We start from the raw sequence: 24,581 nt of genomic DNA, 5'->3' as shown, positions 1-24,581 counted from the left end.
GTGTTATGAATAGTCTCTTTCTTCCAGATGTCCTTCCAAAACTTTGAAGTGCTGGATCGGGGAGGATCTGACATTGGCCTCTGCAGTTCACCTTTGAACTGGAAATACACTCTAGATGGATTATTAATGAACAGTTTGTTCATTCTCTTGTTATCCCGCGCTTTGGTGTACTGCTTCAGTCGTGCGGAGAGTGCTACTAGCTGTTGTTTGGCAGATTCTAGAGCTTCTACCATGGCTTCCCTTCTTGGACGCTCCAAACTGTGGTTAGATCTCTCACTGAGCCTACTAACTTTCTTGCGCAAGTCCTTGATCTTATTTTGTAGCCTCATCTGCCAGGATAGAATGGCTTGAGGCCCTGTTGGCAGTGGCTTAATACCCATCTCCTCCAAGATGATGGTTGCTGTACTTTAGATTAGGGCATTAGTCTCACTGATCGATCCAGTTGAGATCGACCCCAGTGCCAAGTTAATGTCTGCTAACAGCTTCTTAGGTATGGACCTGCTAACTCTCCGTAGTAGTACCCTGCTTCCATAATCATTAGCAGCTGGCATCTTGTTGATGATATTTTCCGCAAGCTCTCACCCTTGGGTCAAGGTCAAAGTGCATGTATCCTTCAACCCGTGAGTCAACACAAGATTGTGTATGTGTGACAGTGTGTATTGATATGCACTCTTCGTTGGTCGAGGTTACTTGGGTGAACTGTTCCCTAATTTCATCTACCTCAAGTTCCGATATGAGGTGCTGCTTGATTATGTTAATTCTCTGAGCTACAAGTTGCTTAGCGGTTAGTGGAAATTCAGGGTGCATGCTTATCCACAGTTGAAGCATTCTTCCCTTGTAGCCCCACTTTTGAGGTTCACTCATAAAGTAGCACTGCATGAGGTCAGTATTATCAGTTCAAGTCCATTTCATCCATATTGAACCAGTAGCCCTTCACTGCCTTTACCCAGTAGTACTAATTTTTCACTGCCTTGTCCTGGTTCAGCTACAGGCAGCGCGGACTTGTTTGACCGGGTGACGTCGGAGCCGGCATGGTTTTGGTTATTGCACTCATCATAGAGGTTGTAGACATTATACAAGCAAAGGTCTTGTCTAAGTTGTTGGGGTTTGAACCTAGGACCTAATGATCACTGTCCCAATACCTTACCAACTGCGGTATCTGTCCTGTATATATACATGTATATATATATATACAACCTTATATACAACCTTATATATATATAGATATATAAGGTATATATGTGTATATATGTATATATATATATATATAAGGTATATATGTGTATATATAAGTATATATATGTATATATATATATATACATATATACATGCCTGAGACCATCCAACATATCATCAGTGGATGCAAGCAGCTAGCAGGAAATGCATACACTCCACGACATAATCATGTAGCAGGTGTTGTTTATAGAAGTCTATGTGATGAGTATGGCCTTAATAAACCACAACACTGGTGGGAAGCTCCTGGTATGGTCAATGAAAATGACCGCGCTAAGATTCTCTGGGACTTCCACATTTGGACTGACAAGCATGTTCTAGCAAACCAACCAAATATAGTGGTGGTGGACAAGGAGAACAAGAGGTCTACTATAATAGGTATAGCAGTACCCAATGAATACAATATAGCCAGCAAAGAAAAAGAAAAGGTAGAGAAATATCTCCCTCTTAGAGAAGAGATTGAAAAATGCTGGGATGTAAGAACAACTGTAATTCCAGTAGTCATTGGGGCACTGGGCGCAATAACACCGATGCATAAAATGTGGCTTGCCCAAATACCAACAGCAATCAACTCAGGTGAGTTGCAGAAAGGTGCGCTATTGGGAACAGCTAAGATTTTGAGGCGAGTGTTCAAGCTCCCAGGTCTCTGGTAGAAGACCCGAGTTAGAGCAGAAATTACCACCCATACGGGTTAACCGGGCTTAGTAAACAATTATATATATATATATACATGTGTATACGTCAGCATAGGGGTTATTCTTGTTTGTGGATTTCCCCTATTAGAGGTGTTCTGGTGCCCATTGAGCGCGACAAATGATATATATGTATATCGATATATATATCAATATATACATGTTTATCGTATCATATATATATATCGCTTGTCTAAATCATGTCTTATGTCATTTTTTTATTGGTCGTATATGAGGGAGATTTCTATATTTCATGTATTTTAGTTGATTATTATTTGTAATATTTTAATTTATACTTTTTGTACGCGAGTTAAAGAAGCGGCGAAAGCTAAACCAGGAAGTAGTGAAGGGAAACCGTAGCTGTAATGTTCTTGTTTATAGGAGATGCTAACTAGTGGTGCATTAGTTAAGATTATATTATCTATAGAAGTATTTAGCTTTTAGTGTATTACATGTAGGCCTACTTACCTTGTTGCTGCCTGTGGCAGGATCTAGCTAATAATGTATTAGTTTTTATTATTTTGTCTATAGAATAATATGTTGGATGATGTTGTATTGCTTATGCCGAAGCAACCCAGATAGAAGATGCAAGTTAATGGTGTATTAGTTGAAATTCTCTTGTTCATGGAAGATTCTAGATAATGATCTTAGTTCTCATATTCTTGTCCAATAAAATGATCGCTACCATTCTCTTCTTTATAGAAATGCTAGCCAATGGCGTCTTAATCGCCTGTCAGCAAAACATGCTTGCTAACAACATATTTTTTACCATGCTCCTGTCGATAGAAGATGGTAGCTACAAGTGTATAAGATTTTGTGCCCATCTCTATAAAATATGCTACCTGGTGACACATCTTCTCTATAGATGATAGCTAATGATATAGTAGTTGGCAAGCACTTGCCAAGCTTTGGAAATGCCATATGTGTTCGAGCTATCAGCTGTTGATGTCGCTGTAGCTGATAGATGGTATAAAATTACCATGATACAAGCTTATGGTTAATAATAATTACCATGATACAAGCTTATGGTTAATAATAATTACCACATTTACTTATTTACCTTTAGGGATGACATTACTGAAGGTGAGATTATTCCTCTAAAGGAACTGAAGAAACGCGCTGCTAAAAAGGTGTGTATCAAGAGCTTTTTAATTGAATTTCTTGAGCCATATGCCTTGTTGATTATGATCAAGTCTTGTCATAGAAGGCATGGACTGAACTTTTCATTCTCTGTAGCAAGAAATGTTCAATTTTCAGTGTTCCAACTTTAGAATAATTGGTGGTTTCTGAATTCTTAACCGGGACATAATGTAAGTCTGGTACTTCATATTTGCCAAGGTTTTATTAATTGGTGTCAAATAATTTACACTGCCAATTTAGCCCTTCTATAATTTTTCTTTGTATTCTGTCTGTGAGAAGATTAGCCTTTCTATAGTTTCTCTTATATTCTGTCTGTGAGAAAATAAACCATTATATAGTTTCCAAAAGCGCCTTTTATCCTGTCTGTGAGAAGATAAGCCTTTTTATAGTTTCTCTTATATTCTGTCTGTGAGAAGATGTCTTTCTATAGTTCCTCTTATATTCTCCCTGTCAGCTGATTCAAATTAGTTTGTAAATGGTGCAGCCTTTATTGTTGATTTGATGCATGGTTACCATGGTTGTCAATAGGATGTCATTTTTAGGTAGATAAAGATACAGGCAAGATAAAAGACTTCCTAGAGCTTCTTGCAGTCTGCCATACAGTAGTTCCTGAAAAAAATGATGGAGACTATATATACAGGGCTTCCTCTCCAGGTAATTGTATGTGTTGTAGGGGATATCCATGTTGCAAACACCTTGTTCAGACTATGGCCATTTATGATTATTTAAATAAATTTTTACATGCTAGCCTCTCACAAAAACACGATACAAACTCTATAAAACTGCTCTCCTTATTTTGCGAGTTAGCTGGATTTTGATTTCGACTGGTGCGTGCGCCGCTGGGAATATGGACATTACGTGCTAGTTTCATGTTATGACAGTTAATAGATACGTGTGCAGGGGTTTGACTAATTTGCATTTTATGTTTATGTAATCTTCTCATTGCAATCTTCCTAAGAAAATCTTTCTTTTTTGCTAGAGGTTAGTTGCGGAGGTCATGAAATACTTTCAGTTGAATGCTGTTACAGTTATTATGTAATACTTTCAGTTGAATGCTGTTACAGTTATTATGTAATACTTTCAGTTGAATGCTGTTACAGAGATTAATAATACCTTTAGTTGAATGCTGGTACAAATATGTAATACCTTCAGTTGAATTTTCTTTCAGACATGTATAATTACCCTCTGTTGAACGCTATTACAGACATTTAATATCCTAGATTGAATGGTGTTACAGATGAGGCTGCACTGGTGAAAGGAGCACAGAGTATGGGCTGGCAGTTCACAGAGCGAACACCTGACACCATTACTATCAGCACTGTATGGATTGTTATTATGAATTAATGATAGATATGGTATTGCATTTATATGATGTATAGCCGAAAATAAAAACTCGTTAACTGTCGCAATGAATGTCAATTCGGCAGTTCATTTGGCTGGTAACATAAACCAAGGTTGACATCTTTTATCACTTCGACTCTTCAAATCTTCAACATTATCTGTGAGAGACCTTGGGCAAGGTTGTTTCTAGTTTACAGTTTGTTCAGCAATAGTCCATTGTAAAAACCTTGGAGTTGGTTGTCTTTTTTCGCCACTCCATTTCAATCCAACTCTTCAACACTGTATAGATGGATGCCTTTATTCTTATTACTGCATTTTATCACAATACACTATTATTGCAGTAGAGTACAGTTCAGTTGAGTAATTGGTCTGCACAAAATAACAGAGCGAGTTGTGTTATAAGACCCAAGTCAAGTCAGAGTCACAAAAGATGTCTGATTGAACAAGTTGGTGTAGCAAATCCTTATTTAGATGATATTGCTATGTTTGTTTTAGCAACTCCTGTCTTGTGTTTTTAGCCTAATGGTGTCGAGAAGTATGAGTTGCTGAATGTCATAGACTTTACGAGTGCCCGGAAGCGCATGTCTGTAGTAGTCCGAGACAAGTCTGGTACAATTAAACTCATGTGCAAAGGAGCGGTGGGTTTCTCTAGTTTTTCTGTTCTCGATTTATTTGAATTTTTCATTCCCATTAGCCTTTGTTTTACGATAAAGCCTATAAAAAATCTACATGGTGAGGTGAAAACACCAGTTGCAAAATAAGTAATGGCTTTTGCGTATGTAGTTTCAATGATTTTTTTTCCTTGTGTTTTTCACTTGCTTTTCTTCATTTCAATCTCACTTTCTTATTTCCTATTTATTTCTATTTCACTTTCTTTGTCTCTATTTCTCTTCCTCCTCATTTGCTCTCTTCTTCACCTTCCTCATCACTCTCTCATTTTCATTCTTTCATTCTTTCTTTCAATCTCACTTTCTCCTCTCACGCTAATTCACTCCTGTTCTTGCTCACTTTTTAACTTTCTTTTTGCATTTTTGTCATCTTTTTCATTATAGAAATGAGGTAACGTTTCAAAACAAAAGACACTCTTAAAAATCTTTTCTACTACAGCTACTTGTGTTTAGCCAGTTGCATACCCTCGTGTTTTTACCATGAGACGGTACTTGGCTGCATCACTTTGCATATTTCAACAGGACAGTGTGATACTGGAGAGGCTTGCTACTAATCAGTCTCTGGTTCCTCTCCTTGAGTCTCAGCTCCAGTCCTTTGCTCATGTCGGCCTCAGAACTCTCTGCCTGGCTGTACGAGTTTTAAAAAAAGACGAGTATGACTCCTGGAATAAGAAGTAATGTTACTTATTAACTCTCCCTGAAAGACTGAACTCTTTGCTCATTTCTAGGGCTTAGTCAGTTTACCGTTTTACAAAGATTGTCGTTGTCAATCATAAAGCAACATGTCACAATTGGAATATTGCAGATTATTTCAGGCTATTTCCTTATTCACACAGTGAGGGAAAATTGCTGTTGCGTTGTGTAGCTGTTGCATTGGTGACTCACAAGAATGTTCCATTGCTTGCAGATACCACGAGGCCAGCATAGCTATTTCCAAGAGAGATGAACTGGTTGCTGCCGCTGCTGAACTTTTAGAGGTGAACTTGACATTGGTTGGGGCGACTGCTATAGAGGATAAGCTACAGGAGGTGAGGCTAAGGTCTAAGCGAGCTTCTATAATACTCTTTTCTTACGAGATAGTCTTTGATTGTTGTTGAATGCTGATTTTTAACCATTATTGTTGTAGGGAGTTCCAGATTGCATAGCCAGTCTAGCTAAAGCTGATATCAAAATATGGGTACTGACAGGTGACAAACAGGAAACTGCCATTAACATCGGTAAGTTAAATTTCTGGCATCAGTTCATCAGTTTTCCAATTACACAGTAAACATTTTTCTGCTAGATTACTGACGTGATCCATTGTGATAACAAAGATCGTGATAACATTCTGTAGTTCCTGATTTTTATTTTAAATACGACTGCTTTCTGTTAGTTGCACTCAAAATAGCGGTGTGAGTTTAGTATTTTAGTCCAGCCCTAATATTCTTCAGGTTATTCCTGTTGTCTCCTCACCACTGACATGCCTCTCATGATTATCAATGCTCGATCTCATGATGATACGAAAGTACAGATCAAAAGGGCCATCACTGAGTTTGGACCCTCCATACAGAAGTCTAATAACGTTGCTCTTATTATAGACGGTCAAGTGAGTCAGCTTAAAATATCTGGTACATATGGAGCTAAAGGTTCTTAAACCATGATCTTGTAAGATCATGGTTTAAGAACCATGATAGTTTAGTATATATAGATAGTTTATAATTTGGTTATATAATCTGTAAAAAGATTGAGTCATCAAACAATATTTTACTATTCTAACTATGCTTTTTGTATCCGAAAATGACTTGTTCTCTGTAGTTTTCATTGGGGTTTACAATACTAGCTTACTCTTTTGTGTACAGTATATGGTGCATCAAACTAATTATCATAAATCAGTGTAATGGAACACTGTTAATCTGGCTTATTACTCAGTACAGTCTTCGTGAGTACCTTCTGAACATAGCTACTAAACTGAATGCATGGCAACTTAGTTGAAATGCTGACACAGCTTACATAGTTAACACAATCGCACAGCTAACGCAATGATGCAATCACCATATATTAATGGTTGGTGCAATTACAAAGTTTACTCAGTGACAGTAGATATTTGCTGTTACCGCATGTGTCAAAGTTAATCAGTACGTGGAATAATATTTAGTCTAAATTAGTTTAACGTTACAGCATTTAAAGCATCAGTGGCTATAATTGCCATTGCATGTTGTTTGTTCAACACGCTGGCGGTCATGCAGACACGGTTGTATCCAAATATCAAAAAGGTCTGAACAAACTGTAAGGTCTATATCAGCATTGCTGTCAGATGTCTGTGCTTGGCTTCTACTCTCTGGTTAACACCATAAATATGATCAAGTCTGATCATTGGTGGTGAAAGGTAGGCAAACATTTGAATAGGTTGTAAATAGAGTTGAGGCAGTAGTATGCACCACAGTTTGTTGGTCTTTCTCCGCGGCTTACACGCTTACCTAGCTCGCCTTTTCCAACCAATACTGACTTTAAAGCTGTGAAACTGTTTTAAGTCAGCAACTGTTTAAAGCAGTGAAACTGGTTAAAGTGAAAATGGCTGTTATATAGATTAATAAGGGAAAATTGAACTAGATTGTGATATGCTTATATCGATTCAGACCCCTTTAGATACTGGTTAGATAACAAGCTTCTCTATTGGCTCTCTTGGCCTTCACACCATCTCACATGCTACTTAATACCTGGCTATGTTTAAATACATTTTTACTGTATGCTTCAGTAGAATTGAGTATAATCTGCTAGTTGTGCCTGAACAAGTTGTTCTTTCATGATTTCCTGAAGGCAGCAGAGAAAATATGAATGTATTTTGTTTGACAAGACCTAAAGAACTTTTCACCCTATCAATACTTATCACCATAAATTATTACTGATGAGTACTCACATTTAGGGATGTGAACCATGGAGTTGGCTTACCAGTATAAGTTTTAAGTGGTATTTGCCTTCCTTGTAATTTGCGCACTAGTTGTCCAAATGGGCAGAGCATACAGATGTAGGTTGAGCATACGGATGTAGGTAGAGCATACGGATATAGGTGGAACACACAGATGTGGGTGGAGCACACAGATGTAGGTGAAGCACACAGATGTAGGTAGAGTCTCCAATCTATCAGTTATTAAAACTAAAAGAAGTGAGTATGATTTTGACATAAGCACTGAATGTCTGGATTTCTAGAACAGATGATCTAATTTTAGTGGAAGCATTAAATTAAATCATTTTATATTGTGGCAGGCTTTGTAGGTGAGCTGGGTGTTTAGTGCTTAGCATAAAACTAATAACTGCTGCTACTTATTCACCTGAGTTTAGTTTTTAAAAGCTGGCTTACAGATGTACTCTTAATGAGCCTGACATATGATATCATATTTATGATACTGATCGTTGATGACTTGTCACAAGATGAGTAAAGTTTCAACCACGAGTGCCTCAGTTCTTCAATGAAGCACTTTGGCTGGTGCACCAAGTTATCTAACTAGTTGGTTTACTCATCCGTTCTGAGGAAAAGAATAACCAGATGTTTACCTATGAGAGGTCGTGATAGTTTTTACTTTTAGTCAGCTTAAACAGCCACTTTGTGATGATGGCAATGGAATGAGGGTTTTATATTTGAGAAGTGTGATGAGAGGAGATGAAGGTGGTCGAGTTATATTGCAATGAGTGATAGGCTGTTTGATTTACAGTATATCATGATGAAACACCCATTGAAGCCACTAGCTCTAATACGATGGTTAGGTCATAAAAGTGGTACACTCAACATTGTGCAAATGGAGCCGGTCGAGAGAAGGAAGCTCCCGGTAGCTTGTTTCAGAACAATCTTTGGACTAGATTTTAAACTGCTCTACTTTTGTAAGCTTTAAGAAGCACTGTAGTTGAATGTATAAACAGGTGTATAAACTAGACGCTAATCATGTAGATAGATTTTGTCTGCTTATGGAAATATTTTCTTTTAGGTGGTTTTATTTCATCGAAAATTGCATATACTGTACATATAAGCATGAAAATATGCCCAATTTTATGGAACAATGCTGTATCACTCATCTTCTACATTATAGACACTTACGCATGTTCTGCAATACGCTAAAGAGAACAGTTGTCTAATGACTGACTTCCTTAAAATTGCGATTAGCTGCAAGGCTGTCATATGCTGCCGTGTCTCACCCATCCAAAAGGCAGAGATTGTCGCGCTCGTCAAAAAATTTGTGGGAGCTATTACTCTTGCCATTGGAGATGGTGCTAATGATGTTGGCATGATACAGGTGCTCATTTAGTGTTATATATTACAACATAATACAGTTGTTTATACTGTTTTATATATATTACGACATTTGAACATGATACAGGTACTCATACAGTCTTATATGTATATTAGCACATGATACAGGTGCTCATACTGTCTTATATATATATATTACAACATCATACAGGTGCTCATACAGTCTTATATATATTACAACATCATACAGGTGCTCATACAGTCTTATATATTACAACATGATACATATTTTTATGGGGTTGTAGTCATAGTTTCTAAAGAAAAAACCTAGATTTGGATTTAGAAAATAGACTTCGATACAAACAGAAACAACGAATTCATTGTTATTGATGTAATCGAGCCATTATTAGTACAGTTTTGTTGACACATTTTCTACTGAGCACTTGCTATTATGGGTTCTTGACATAAAGAATGTCAAATCACATCGGTCAAATAGGATTGGTGTTCAAGTAGAAGTGGCATTCAATTAAAGGGTGGCGTTCTATGTTTTAACCTCTCTCCCATTGTGACCCTCAAATAGAGGTGACGTTCAAATACACGGTATTCTTAAAACTGACACGGTGGTTCAAGTGACTTAGAGTGGAATAAATAAACACTATTGTGTCATTGTGAGCAACTGCAACGTGTTGTATTTTCAAATCAGGTTAATGTACTGCGTGGTTTACATTTAGTTTGAAATGCCTGAACTGCAAGCAACAGGTTAATGTTAAACTCCAAAAAAGGCCACTGGTGGTGACATGAAGGACATCCAACCTAAAAAAATGTCTTTTACATCTGGCCATGTCTCTGGTTGTTGAGGTTCTCTTGACACTAGGCTCAGACACATCCAGCCAAGATCACCGAGCTATCGTTTCTACAACAATGCTCTTAAAACACATCTGCCTCTGTTTTCAGTAAGCAAACATCAAGCAAACATGCTTGATCTTTGAGGGATTGCTCACATGAATAGAAGCATACTTCTCGTCTCGCTGTAAATTAAAAAAAATTAAGTTGAAAGCGTGTTGCTATATCTGGGGCCGTCTCTAGGATTGTTTTTCTTTAGATAAAGCAGTCGGACTATTAATCAGCAGCCCTCTATGTTACCAATTGCAGGCAGCGGATGTGGGCATCGGCATCAATGGACTAGAAGGCACACAGGCTGTCTGCGCTGCTGACTATGCCATTGGACAATTCAGATTTCTAAAGAAGCTCCTGCTAGTGCATGGACTGTGGAACTACTACCGGATATGCAAGCTAGTTCTCTACTCATTCTATAAAAACATCTGCTTATATGTGATTGAGGTGAGACAATCTAAGATTGTTAGAATATGGGGTCTTATGTCGCAGGTAAATTGAGACTAAACAATTGAGATATTGGCTAGGATACAGTATAACAGGGACATCATTACTCCCTGCATCGGTTTTAATAGAAGGTATCAGGTGGAGTGACTTACTTGCCACTAGGTGGTCCAATATCACTAATCAGACCGTGTGTGACTCATATTAGTATTCCTTCAATTGGCTGATTGCTTTTACCACTGTGATCAGCTAAGATGAGGAATAAAACATATCAGCTTCTATTTCTGTTTGTGCTTTACTTATAATATTCATGCTTTGTTCACCTCCTTGGAGTTGTGGTTGATTGTGATTTTTATCTTGTAGCCGCCCACGAAGCATCCTTAAAGCACATAAATTACATTATTTTTTTTATCATTTATTTCAATATATCGGAGTCTTGGCTTTCGATTGAGCTTATACTCAATACAAAAAGAATAATAGAACTATGAAAAACAGGTTGTCAAAAGTATACCCTACAATAAAAAAACACTTGGTTGCGGCTCCCACAATGTGATGTCATAATTTTTATTTAGCTTTAGGTCGTCGATCTCTTTCGCTGCCATTGAGGCTACGCTTTTCTGTGACAATCGGTGCTGTTAAACCCAGAGAGCGCTAATAATAAACTAGGATTCTAGATAATCAACAATGCCCGGGGATCGTTCTAACGCCAGACCAATACAAACACATGTTCTGGATTAATTATGCTTCAATAAATATACTGTCGTTGATAAAGGTAATGAAATCACATCGATTAAATTGCAACCTGCAGTGGCGTGGCCATAGGACTATACATGTATGTCAATTGCACTTTCGCGAGATCACGCAATGCTTGAAATTAATTAGTCTCAGTAGTGCCCCTCAACACCACAATAAAAAGAGAGGTCTAGTGCATAATATTATCGAGAAAACATAGTATGGTGCTTGGAATCTGAGTTATTTATCATAGAAATAATCTGTACATGGAAAGCTAATGACACTGATTCATTTGTCATCTTCATTGGTTCTCTGGAGTTGTCCTCCCTTCGCCTGCCACTAGCGTCATTATCATAGTTGATAAATATAAGCGGTACGCAATAAAATAAGCGGTAAGAGCACACAACACCGAATATGAAAATTGTGACGTCACAATTTTCGAGCATATACCATTGAAGATTTTCGCGGTAGAGCCCTGGGGAAATCCTATAAACACCAACCAACGTCTGTCTCACCATGTCAAACAATGGCTCATTTGAAAACCAAGATATTGAAGAACCTGAATAAGCTAAAACATTGCTTATGTAATTGATGTGCTTTAAGCTGTCTAGACGCTTTTTATGAAACAGTTCATTGATTTGTTTTTTTTTTTTAAATTAGCCGCCTTGACTTATATTAGCGAAAAATTATAAGTTTATGATTAATCGTCTGTACCATGGTCTTATGGAAGTTGTGTCTATTTACATAGTGGAAAACATATTGCATTGTTTCTATGTATCTTGGATTCATTCCTTACTTGTTCATTATTTGGGATCATTAAAATTTGCTTTTTCTATTCCTAGCTTTGGTTTCAAATATACAATGGATACTCCGGACAGATCTTGTTTGAGCGATGGTCCATAGGCTTCTACAATGTGGTAAGTTTACAGATTCAACTTCTAAACACTGAAATAACTGAGGTGTTGGTATGAGATTCTAATTGGAAGAACTTGATGGTGATTGTCAGGGAGTACACTACATATCCATACAGAAGCTGTCTTGTATTGTGCATCTAAATACTAATTGAGCTGTCATAGTGAGCAGGATGGCTTGCAGCTTTTCTTGAGAACATTGCAGTTGTAATTTCACTTGACACGTTTAAGCATGTCCAAGATAATGTGGAAGAACGAGGCTCGATAATCAACTAATGTTATGGAGGAAAGTTTGGAGGAAAGTTAATTTATGAAAAGGAACTATTCACGTAGAAGGTCAAATTCACACCCAGAATTTTGTTCATTGATGTGCTTGGTCACTTTCCAAATTTGGTGAACTTGTTTGCAATTGACAAAAAACTCTTCACTGCCATATCAGATTCTGAGAGTTAGTGGAAATGTGGCCTATCAAAGATTATAACTTTTAAATGAAATCAGTTTACTCTTTTTTCAGAATTCATTGGCCACTTATCTTTATATATCTTTACCCAAACGCATGCGCTTAACAAATACAGAGAGTTGATACAAATGAGAACAAATTTTGCTAACATACAGCTTTTGGGTTATTGCATATACCTTTCAGATAATGCACTGGAGATCTTAATAACATTCTTACTTTTCCTGGTTCTTATTTTATTGTTTCCTGTTAATTACCCTCATGTTATCACATGTTAATTACCCTCACATTATCACATGTTAATTACCCTCACATTATCACACGTTAATTACCCTCACATTATCATATGTTAATTACCCTCACATTATCACATGTTAATTACCCTCACATTATCACATGTTAATTACCCTCACATTATCACATGTTAATTACCCTCACATTATCACATGTTAATTACTCTCATGTTATCACATGTTAATTACCCTCACATTATCACATGTTAATTACCCTCACATTATCACATGTTAATTACCCTCACATTATCACATGTTAATTACTCTCATGTTATCACATGTTAATTACCCTCACATTATCACATGTTAATTACCCTCACATTATCACATGTTAATTACCCTCACATTATCACATGTTAATTACTCTCACGTTATCACATGTTAATTACCCACACATTATCACATGTTAATTACCCACACGTTATCACATGTTAATTACCCTCACGTTATCACATGTTAATTACCCTCACATTATCACATGTTAATTACCCTCACATTATCACATGTTAATTACCCTCACATTATCACATGTTAATTACCCTCACATTATCACATGTTAATTACCCTCACACTATCACATGTTAATTACCCTCACATTATCACATGTTAATTACCCTCACGTTATCACATGTTAATAACCCTCACATTATCTAAAACACTGACGGCTACAGCCAGTAGGTATTTGCTTAACACAAATGATGGTAATAAAATATTCAATCATGATACTCCTAAGTAAAGAGTCCTTCAGTATCTTCAGTGGTTTTAGTCATAATATCATTATTGTAAATTTAACAAGTAAATAATTTAAGTTTTCAGATTTTTATTACTTTTATATTTTCCCACCAAAATATTGTTTGCAGATATTCACATTTTTTCCTCCTCTCGCACTCGGACTCCTTGATCGATATACTGATACAGAGCTGCCGATGCGTTACCCGACCCTCTACAAAATCTCTCAAGATTCTACGCTATTTAATGTCAAGGTAAAACATCTTCGAGTGTCTTAACAAAGTATTTGTTTTAGAGTGATTGATTTACTTGTTTATAAACCTTTATTATTATTATTGTTGTTATTATCTCTTTTATGTGTCATCACAGGTATTCTGGATGTGGATTACGAACGCAATACTTCATTCAGTCGTACTCTATTTCTTCTCCATGTTGATGCTTGAGACAGATAGCAGTCATCCTACAGGTGGCACTAATGGTTTCCTCTATCTCGGCAACTGTGTCTTCACTGTAAGCCAAAACTAATCCCAACTGTCTAGTACATGTAAAAGTCTACCGGTTTTGATCGGAGATATAAGAGAGAAACGAATGTTTTGAGCTTCAATTTATCACGGCTGTTGTTGTTTTGTACAGATTTGAATTCAGATTTCCGTTTGCATAAGAAGGAAGTTACTATGGCTGTAGAGTTTACTGTAAACCTACTGTTTGACATTCATTGCCAGCTACTAGTTGTTAGCTAGTGGTGGTATAGCTACTAGTCAGTAGCTATAGTGCCTAAGAAAATATTATAGCAAATGACTAGCTGCCGTACAAAGCTGTCATGTTGTTAGAGGTCCAAATTTTTATTTATTACGTTGATTTTCAAATTTTCAAGTTAGTGCTTTGATCAACTGTTTTAGAATCAATCAGTGAATTTCTAAAAGAGCACCTTGAGGTGGTTAGAATAGGTAAATTTGTACGATACTCAGAGTTAAACTCAATAGCATCCCATATGACATATCAGTAATAACAGTTTTGTATAGTTGCCCTACCATAAATGTACATTTAAGTGGATAACTTCTACATAAGCCAGAAACAGTCTGTCAACGTCAAACAATGTGACCTGGGGGCCACTTTAATGTTCTTCCTTACAAATTTGAAGTAAGTTGTTAAGCAGACCAGAACCATCAAGCGGCAAGCATCATAATAGGTAGTGTAATAATAGAATAGTGTAAACTGCTGTAATAATATAAATTCAATTTATTTTATCAAAATAAAGGTGAAACGATGTAAATTGATGTGAAGTATTGAATATCCTGCTTAATTTTCACAGTCTGGGTGTTGCTGAGTTGAACACTGCATTCAGTCATTTAAATATTTAGTTTAAACGTGCAGCGTTGTAACCAAGCAACAACAGTTTGTATTATCACCCTTGATAAAATACATCTCATACCTGTCACTAAGTTGCTTACCAGTTGCCAGTTGGCTCTGAGAGCTGAGGTGTGATTGTCTCGAGCCGTTGAGTAAAGAAAATTGAAAGGTGTTCATAAATCCTATAAAATAAATAGAAAATAAATAAACAATCATGAACCTACAGTGCTAGGTTTTGCTCTGAGTTGAAACTGCAACAAATATTTGCTGATATGTTGTACTGCTTAGTAATAACTATAACAGACGATATATGCTCGACTCGTGGGGTTTAATGTTTCTTTTTCAAATGTTAAAATGGCATGAGACTACTGCTATTTTTGGAAAATTGTTGATTACTAGGTCATTAAAACAAGAGGTGCATCCCATCAGTGCATTTTATTGGTTTTTTTCCGCTTTCATCGTGTTATTTTTATCTGTTTTTTTTGGGATAATAAACATTAAGAGTGTTTCTCCAATGAAGTTGTTCACAAGCTTTTAAAGAATCATTACTCATTTGGTGTCATGTTATGCCAGTACTGTGGGAGACTGTTGTGAGTCTACTATGCTCTCCATGCTCTTCAGAATTCAAGTGCTGATGCAACTGAATTTTTTCACCTGATGCTAAATCATCAGTTTTATAATGCATGGTATGTAACATTTGCAGTACACAGTGGTGACAGTGTGTTTGAAGGCTGGCATGGAGTCTTATACATGGACATGGGTGAGTTTGTATTTGGTTGAGTTTTAATTATATAGTTTACACTTCCCTTAGTGAGTTGCAAGATGGCTGTATTCCTTAATATCAACTAGAACAGTTTCATCTCAACTCTTCTGCAAAACGTACACAGTAGTAAATAAGATAGACTAGTGTACACAGTAGTAAATACGATAGACTAGTACACAGTAGTAAATATGATAGACTAGTACACAGTAGTAGATATGATAGACTAGTATACAGTAGTAAATATGATAGACTAGTATACAGTAGTAAATATGATATACTAGTACACGGTAGTAAATATGATAGACTAGTACACAGTAGTAAATATGATAGACTAGTATACAGTAGTAAATATGATAGACTAGTACACAGTAGTAAATATGATAGACTAGTACGCGGTAGTAAATATGATAGACTAGTATACAGTAGTAAATATGATAGACTAGTACACAGTAGTAAATATGATAGACTAGTATACAGTAGTAAATACGATAGACTAGTACATAGTAGTAAATATGATAGACTAGTACACGGTAATAAATATGATAGACTAGTATACAGTAGTGAATATGATAGACTAGTATACAGTAGTAAATATGATATACTAGTACACAGTCATAAATATGATATACTAGTACACAGTAATAAATATGATAGACTAGTATACAGTAGTGAATATGATAGACTAGTATACAGTAGTAAATATGATAGACTAGTATACAGTAGTAAATATGATATACTAGTATACGGTAGTAAATATGATAGACTAGTACACAGTAGTAAATATGATAGACTAGTACATAGTAGTAAATATGATAGACTAGTACACGGTAGTAAATATGATAGACTAGTACACAGTAGTAAATACGATAGACTAGTACACAGTAGTAAATATGGTAGACTAGTACACAGCAGTAAATATGATAGACTAGTACACGATAGTAAATATGATAGACTAGTATACAGTAGTGAATATGATAGACTAGTATACAGTAGTAAATATGATAGACTAGTATACAGTAGTAAATATGATAGACTAGTACACAGTAGTGAATATGATAGACTAGTATACAGTAGTAAATATGATATACTAGTATACGGTAGTAAATATGATAGACTAGTACACAGTAGTGAATATGATAGACTAGTATACAGTAATAAATATGATAGACTAGTATACAGTAGTAAATGTGATAGACTAGTATACAGTAGTAAATATGATAGACTAGTACACGGTAGTAAATATGATATACTAGTACACAGTAGTAAATATGATATACTAGTACACAGTAGTAAATATGATAGACTAGTACACAGTAGTAAATATGATAGACTAGTACACGGTAGTAAATATGATAGACTAGTATACAGTAGTAAATATGATAGACTAGTATACAGTAGTAAATATGATAGACTAGTATACAGTAGTAAATATGATAGACTAGTACACAGTAGTAAATATGATAGACTAGTATACAGTAGTAAATATGATAGACTAGTATACAGTAGTAAATATGATAGACTAGTATACAGTAGTAAATATGATAGACTAGTATACAGTAGTAAATATGATAGACTAGTACACAGTAGTAAATATGATAGACTAGTATACAGTAGTAAATATGATAGACTAGTATACAGTAGTAAATATGATAGACTAGTACACAGTAGTAAATATGATAGACTAGTATACAGTAGTAAATATGATAGACTAGTATACAGTAGTAAATATGATAGACTAGTACACGGTAGTAAATATAATAGACTAGTATACAGTAGTAAATATGATAGACTAGTATACAGTAGTAAATATGATAGACTAGTATACAGTAGTAAATATGATAGACTAGTACACAGTAGTAAATATGATAGACTAGTACACAGTAGTAAATATGATAGACTAGTATACAGTAGTAAATATGATATACTAGTACACAGTCATAAATTTGATAGACTAGTACACAGTAGTAAATATGGTAGACTAGTATACAGTAGTAAATATGATAGACTAGTACACAGTAGTAAATAGGGTTATTGCGTAGTGATCAATGAGATAGGTTATCACCTAATCATGCTGAAATTGATTTACATTAGCGTCTGTTTGTTGCAGATGCATTTTGTTGCAATATTTGGAAGTATTCTCAGCTGGTTTGCGTTTGTGGGGTTCTACAGTGAGCTTTGGCCAACTGTTCGACTGGGCGCTGCTGAAGATATGGCTGGTCAAAGTCGACAACTCGCTTCCAATCCAGTATTTTGGTTGGGCCTGATCCTAATACCTGGCTGCGCGCTTCTAAGAGACTTTGTCTGGAAAATGTAAACGCAGTTTCATTTTTACACGCTTGCGCTTGGCTGTTTAGTCATTCAACATTTCTATGCAAATTTACACACCCAATCAAACTTTAACCTCAGATTATATTATACGGTTGCTAATGTGTTACGAGTTAGCTAATGTTTTAGTTAACTGTATTGTAGTGACCAATGTGAACATGACTTATTTAAAATCATTTTATAATAATTGTGCACTGGATGTGTCACACTACTGTCTGGAGCCCATCATGGCTTCTCATGCTCCTTTTCATACAGAATATTTGTTTAAAAGTTAGCATTTCCTTTTTAAAGCAGTCCTCTCCTACCTACTAGCTGCGTTGGTAGTGTTTAAAAATTGTATTACACAGTTGCTGCTACTACTGATATAGCCTCGGTTATATACATGCCACTAGTCATAGGTAGAGTATAATGCTATACCTTAGATGCTATACATACTAGTAATCATAGGTAGAGTGTCATGTTATAACTTAGATGATATAGATACTAGCAATCTAGGCAGAGTATCATGTTATATCTTAGATGATATACATGCTAGCAATCATAGGTAGAGTATCATGCTATATCTTAGATGATATACATACTAGCAATCATAGGTAGAGTATCATGCTATATCTTAGATGATATATATACAAGTAATCATAGGTACCATATATAGGTAATCATATATACCGTTAATGGTGGTTATTCAGTTTTATTTAAATATAGCAACAATGCGGTAACTATTAAGAAGTTTGGTCTTTTTAATAATTTAGCATATTGTTGTAGAGTGCGTCGAACATTCTTCATTTCAATCAAAGAAAAAGTTGAAATATTTCACAACGATTCGACAATAAATAGAAGATTAGGCACTAAATCTGGTAGCAGCAACCCGCGATCAACTGACGTACAAGAAAGTGGAGCCAAGGCTAAGAATAAAAAGTTAGTAATGGTCTAATAAATTGTGTTATTGAGCTTATTAGGGTTTTGCTGGTCAACCCCACATCGCTGTAGTCTACTTTTAACAGCCTGATGAGTGAAAGAAGTTCTTAGCAAACTTGCCATGTATTTGAAAAAGAAATTGTACAGTAACTGCGGTGTTAGCATTAATGTATACTTACTTGTTTAACTGTATCAGTCATTTTCAGCTCCGATTTCTACGTCACAAAGCTCTTTACGAAGGTTTTCGCACCTGCAGCGATCTATCAGTTCAAGCCATCGCAGCATTCGATGCTGGAGCAGAGCAAATCACAGCGTGAGTTCTTTTATACCTGAGTTGTGCCCTCTTGTTTTAGCTTCTTTGCAACGCAGCAGCCTTTATCTCACGATATTATAGCTGTTAAGTGATATCACTCGATAGTTCATTTGGGTGTTGCCATGGAGATTTTTAATTGTTTAAAGTGCTGAGATTATACGTTGACAGCTCTTTCAGGTTTTCTGGTGGGTAGTTTGAGAGGCTAACGCATACACTGTAGCAAGAAACAGGATGTAACAGGGTATTGAAAAATAACAGTGAAGAAAACAGGGTGTAACAGGAGTACCGGCACACAACAGGGAAGGACACAGGGTGTAACAGGGGCACAGATACATAACGGGTAAAGACATGAATTGTAACAGGGGTACCGGTACATAACAGAGAAGGATTAACAAGGTAATAACAGTGCCGAGGCGTAGAATGATATTTGTGAGTTTGTCATGGAAGATAAAGTAGTATATGTAGATGGTTTGATGCGTGACTAAAAACTACTAAAACATAGGCAGACAAATCAGCTATTGGTATTTGAGGGAACGTAACGCAGCTGACTTCATGAAGACAAGCGAGCATCTAAAGAGAACAGCAATTCCCTTTGCAGGTACATAATATAAATGAGTGGCGCAAATAAGTGTACAAGTGCGGGGTGATGATAATGTTCTCGTGATGTCAGTTTTTTATGTCAACTTAAAAATTTTGTTGTCAAAATGTCACTGGTAGAGATTTGTAGAATTGCATTCATACTGCGGTTGAATCCTTGAAAGAGAGGGAGGAGTGAGGGAGAGAGGGGGAGTTGGAGGGAGAGAGAGGGAGTTGGAGGGAGAGAGAGAGCAATTACAGTCTGAGAGATTATATAAAGTACAGCGTATATTGCACTCCCTTTGTAGATGGCTTCGCCTTTAGTCAGGATGAGAATTCCAAAATGAAGCAGTCAGATCTCATAAGAATCATGAATTCTAATGTTCGTAAGCCACTTGGCATGTAACATGTTTTCTGTATGAAAGCATACAACAGGCTTATTGGCAGGACTCGGCATATGGCATGCTATACATATGAATCTACTAACAGCATTTGTCAGTTTCATGACATTGATGGGCAAGTACTTGATAATGGCCTTCAGACCAAATCGAGTTAAATCTCTGTTATTAGGTGTATAACCACCTTGTTACAGCTGAACAGAAGGAAAGGAAGCTAATATTCGATCTAATAAAATTTTTCAGTCCACTTAAATGCTTGTACATCTATCAGTCTCCACAAGCATATTCTATATTCATTTATAAAAACTTGCTTCTCAATGATGATATTAATAAAGTTAATATGATTATTTTTTAGTTTTTGGGGTCTCATCTGAACTCTTTTACAATTCTATTTTAAGCTTCAAATTTTAGTTTATCAGATGGTTTTTATTTGTTTTTGTTTAATTATACCGGTGTTGTGCTCCTATGTTTTAGTTATTTGTTGACAAGTCGTTGTGGTATGAAACAATAATAATTTATTTAATAATAATATTTAATTCACATCTTTGCTGATAATCAACTCATTGCTTGGGCTGTTGTTCTGATTCTGTGATTGCATGTCAAATACAAATAAAAACAGTGATACAAAACCTTTCAGGTTTGTATCACTGTTGGGTAAACTTGTAACACCTTATTTCTGCTTTGTTGGTTTGGACTTTTCTTGCTTCCCAGCATAAATTTAATCAAAAGTGAGAAAGGTGGTGATTGGATGCTTGCGCTGACACCTGTGACCTTTGACACTAGAATTTAAAATTATAAATCGGGGTCAAGTTCCAAATTTGTTTTTACTACATAGAAACTTGTGAAACAAGTTGTTGATATGCTATGCTTTCATGATAATTTATCAAAAAGCTAAGCACTTTACGAAAGCTGTTTTAGGCAGCAAAAGTTCCTTTCTCAAAAAAATTAATTGATTTTTTGATACTAATTTAATTGTGTGAGCAACTCTATTTAATTACATCTTGTGACCATTTGTTTATAAAACAACTATTAACATTGTTTTGCCGGATAAAAAGATGTGAAATCCTGTATTATAATGAGCATGCTGTAACTTTTGTTTACTTTGCTGACATGGCTGTGGTGATAATCATTAAAAATTTGTGAGAAAAACAGAAAATTACATAAAAGCAATTGATTGTTCTACTCATGGCATCAAATGTTAACGTGATCATGCTCTCAAAAATGATAAAGGATGCCCTGAACAAATGCTTCGCCAAGTTTACTTCAAATCTAGAGCGATGCGCAGTCCACTATGAATTCAAACATTCTGAAATGTTCGCCTTTGTGTGTTTTGCGTGTTGTAAGTTGAACAAGTACAAATACAGACACATGCTGATCTTCTTTTTCATTTATACTAGATTTATATTTATTGAAACTCTTAAAACTATTACAAACAGTAAAAAGTACAGTGTACCTTTGTGAATTCTTGCCAGATCTTAAAGCTAGCACTCGTTTCTTTAGCAAACTGCTACCTCCCGCCTTTTATTTGGGTACTGTGATGTACAGCCTATTGAAAACTCTTGAGTGATAGCAGGTAATTGACCATTAAAATTTATTTTAGAATGTATTTAAGAATTTGCCTGCCTATAATCAATGATCGCTAAAGTTCATATGAGCTACTATGTCTAGTTGCTGCAGATGAAAATAATAACAAAAGCACTAGAAATCTTGGATCTATTAGCTATACTTAAACTATAACTATTAACTATAAGTAAAGAATAGCTAAGAGGTCTATGCTAGAAATGAAAATGATGATATTTGGGCTAATGATGAACATAGGAATAATAATTTCAGTAATTAGGATGATAATAGCAATGCTGTTAATATATAGCCATAGTATCATTTACCAAAAAAGAAAATTACAAAAATAACCCTTACAAAGATAAGAACAGTGATGATAATGATATGAATACTCATGGTCATGGCAATACTAGTAATACATGTACTAATAATAATTGTAATATTAATAACTACACCAATAGTAATACAGACAAAGTCAGGATGATGATTGCAATACTGATAAGAATGATAATAACAGTAATAATAATGGTAGCAATAACATTATTAGCAATTGTGACATTAATAGTGTACTAAAACAACAATAATTATATTAATACTATTAATACATATAATATTACAAAAGTACTATTTAAGATAGCAATAATAATACTGTAGCAGCAATAAAGATGAGAAAATTCTACAAATAAAGAAAATAACAGTAGCTCTAGTAATTAATTTAATAAAGCTAAGAAATTTAATAAAATCCATAGCCATTTTAAAAAAATTGTACAATACGTACTTGAATGACTCAAACTTTAGAGCAAAGAAGATATACCCAAGTGTGGAGTTGTGTGCGCACAGGCAGTTTAAAAATCACAGAACAAAATCTATGCTTAGTGCAATAACCATGTGTTGGGAGTCGTGTCACGATATTGTTGACTGTAATCATCAGCTCTTAGTATTTAGCATACTAGAATCTTAACTAATTCTTTGGTACATTAACTATACCAATATTTCTGACAAGCTCCATTTGTTGTGTAGTGTAACAAAATGGGGGCTTTATCAAGTCGTTCCTCTAGGCTTCGATACAACAAGCTAGATGATGAATGTACCGCTTCTTTGCAATGCTGTGCTCAGACAAGCAAGTACACAGGCAGTCAGAAAACTAGTGACTCTTTGCTGCAGCAGTATGAAGGTAAGCCTTGACAGCCACACTAGCTTTCTAGCCTGCAGATAGTCTGTAGATGCAGTTCTGCAGGTAAATACTTGCAGTCAAGTTTTTTAGTAAAGACAATAAACATACTAACAGCACTGTGGTTGTAGTTTTGAAACTTTGCTGAAAACCAGCTTCTACAAGCTTTGTACTCTGGAAATGCTGGATAAACAGCTTGATTTCACTACCATTTGAATCAGAGTTGTCCCATTATGTTGACAAGTGTAGATAACCACCACTTCGGAAAGTGTGCGAGCTCTTACAACTGTTGTAGGAAGGCCGCAATGTAATTCTTAGCAGTGCAATTTCGATTTCTAAAAAACTAAACTAACAACATTTTGGACTGTCAGACATCAAGTAATTCAGTAGCATTAAAGTTTGTTGCTTCCTGCCTATCAAGGACTGTCAGGCAGCGGATGAACATCCAGTAAACTCAAGTAACTGTTTTGGAACGAGCATTTTATGAAAGAGCTCTATTTAGGAATCATGTCGTGTGAGTACGTAGGCAATCATGGTTCTCACCACTTTCTACAACATGACAGTTCTTGGCAGGCTTCAACAGTGATTTGTCATTGCTTCCTGTTGGGTGTTGTTATTGAGACACCATCTCTAGCTAGCTGAACATTGGTGTGCATAGGAGCTCTTCTGCTCTTTGTCAGGTTTTGCTTTTTAGTTCTGCAGAGTTGCTAGGCACTCCCCTCATCTACGCTGAGGCGTGGATGGGGAAGGTAGCTAGCCACCTTCCTCATCTACGCTGAGGCGTAGATGAGGTGACAGCTTACTCGCCTACGACCTGACGTCGAATGCGCTTTCTAGTGGTCGCATGCGCCTCCTAACACCACCAATTGTCCTTTTATGACGCCAACCACTGACTTGTTGATCACAAGCAAGCGGCCTGACCTATGAACCACGGCTGCTCTCATAAAAGAGCTGGCAGGTTATTTTATTCTTGAATGTAACCAAAAATACCATTGGACACACAAACGCCAAGGTAAAAAGCATATGCAATGTAAATGTATAATACACAGTCTCTGTGCTTCTTAAAATGCCTACAGCATTTTTAACCTCGTCACATGAGTTGGCTGTAGCTGGCTCACATGTAGAGCCTCACGATTTTTGCCATTTAATTGTTTGATGAAGACTTGTGAGGTAAACGATTTAAAAATTGCCACTTTTTAGAGATGTTACTAATCGTATAAACGATATAATCGTGTAATGACGACTTATCGCACTCCTGACGACTTTTAAAGTGAGCGATACTGGAGCTAAAACAGACTGCCTTTCTAGTCGTATTAACAAGCTCATTCAATGCTTTTTTCCCATTGCCACACACACGCTTGTGCACACACACGCTTGTGCACACACACGCTTGTGCACACACACGCTTGCGCACACACACGCTTGTGCACGCACACGTACGCACACACACA

General features: G+C 36.0%; 1 protein-coding gene across 1 annotated transcript in view; it reads left to right on the top strand.

The window, feature by feature from the left end:
- The window catches only part of LOC137406652 (phospholipid-transporting ATPase IB-like), a 47,387-nt gene extending 26,352 nt beyond the window's left edge, over positions 1–21,035 (top strand). Inside the window, exons 14-31 of the mRNA XM_068093255.1 lie at positions 2,992–3,055; positions 3,608–3,719; positions 4,303–4,385; positions 4,925–5,044; positions 5,597–5,748; positions 5,982–6,102; positions 6,201–6,291; positions 6,505–6,659; positions 9,136–9,339; positions 10,449–10,637; positions 12,209–12,283; positions 13,888–14,010; positions 14,126–14,266; positions 15,810–15,866; positions 17,977–18,179; positions 18,960–19,112; positions 19,319–19,425; positions 20,310–21,035. Coding sequence (XP_067949356.1) covers positions 2,992–3,055; positions 3,608–3,719; positions 4,303–4,385; positions 4,925–5,044; positions 5,597–5,748; positions 5,982–6,102; positions 6,201–6,291; positions 6,505–6,659; positions 9,136–9,339; positions 10,449–10,637; positions 12,209–12,283; positions 13,888–14,010; positions 14,126–14,266; positions 15,810–15,866; positions 17,977–18,179; positions 18,960–19,112; positions 19,319–19,425; positions 20,310–20,407 — 2,248 coding nt within the window. The 3' untranslated portion in view covers positions 20,408–21,035. The remainder of the gene's footprint in view (positions 1–2,991; positions 3,056–3,607; positions 3,720–4,302; positions 4,386–4,924; positions 5,045–5,596; positions 5,749–5,981; positions 6,103–6,200; positions 6,292–6,504; positions 6,660–9,135; positions 9,340–10,448; positions 10,638–12,208; positions 12,284–13,887; positions 14,011–14,125; positions 14,267–15,809; positions 15,867–17,976; positions 18,180–18,959; positions 19,113–19,318; positions 19,426–20,309) is intronic.
- Positions 21,036–24,581: the final 3,546 nt, after the last annotated feature.

The sequence above is a fragment of the Watersipora subatra genome, chromosome 10 (assembly GCF_963576615.1).
Source record: "Watersipora subatra chromosome 10, tzWatSuba1.1, whole genome shotgun sequence".
Taxonomy (NCBI): Eukaryota; Metazoa; Bryozoa; class Gymnolaemata; order Cheilostomatida; family Watersiporidae; genus Watersipora; species Watersipora subatra.
The sequence above is the reverse complement of the archived record's forward strand: the minus strand, read 5'-3'. Positions and strand labels throughout refer to the sequence as shown.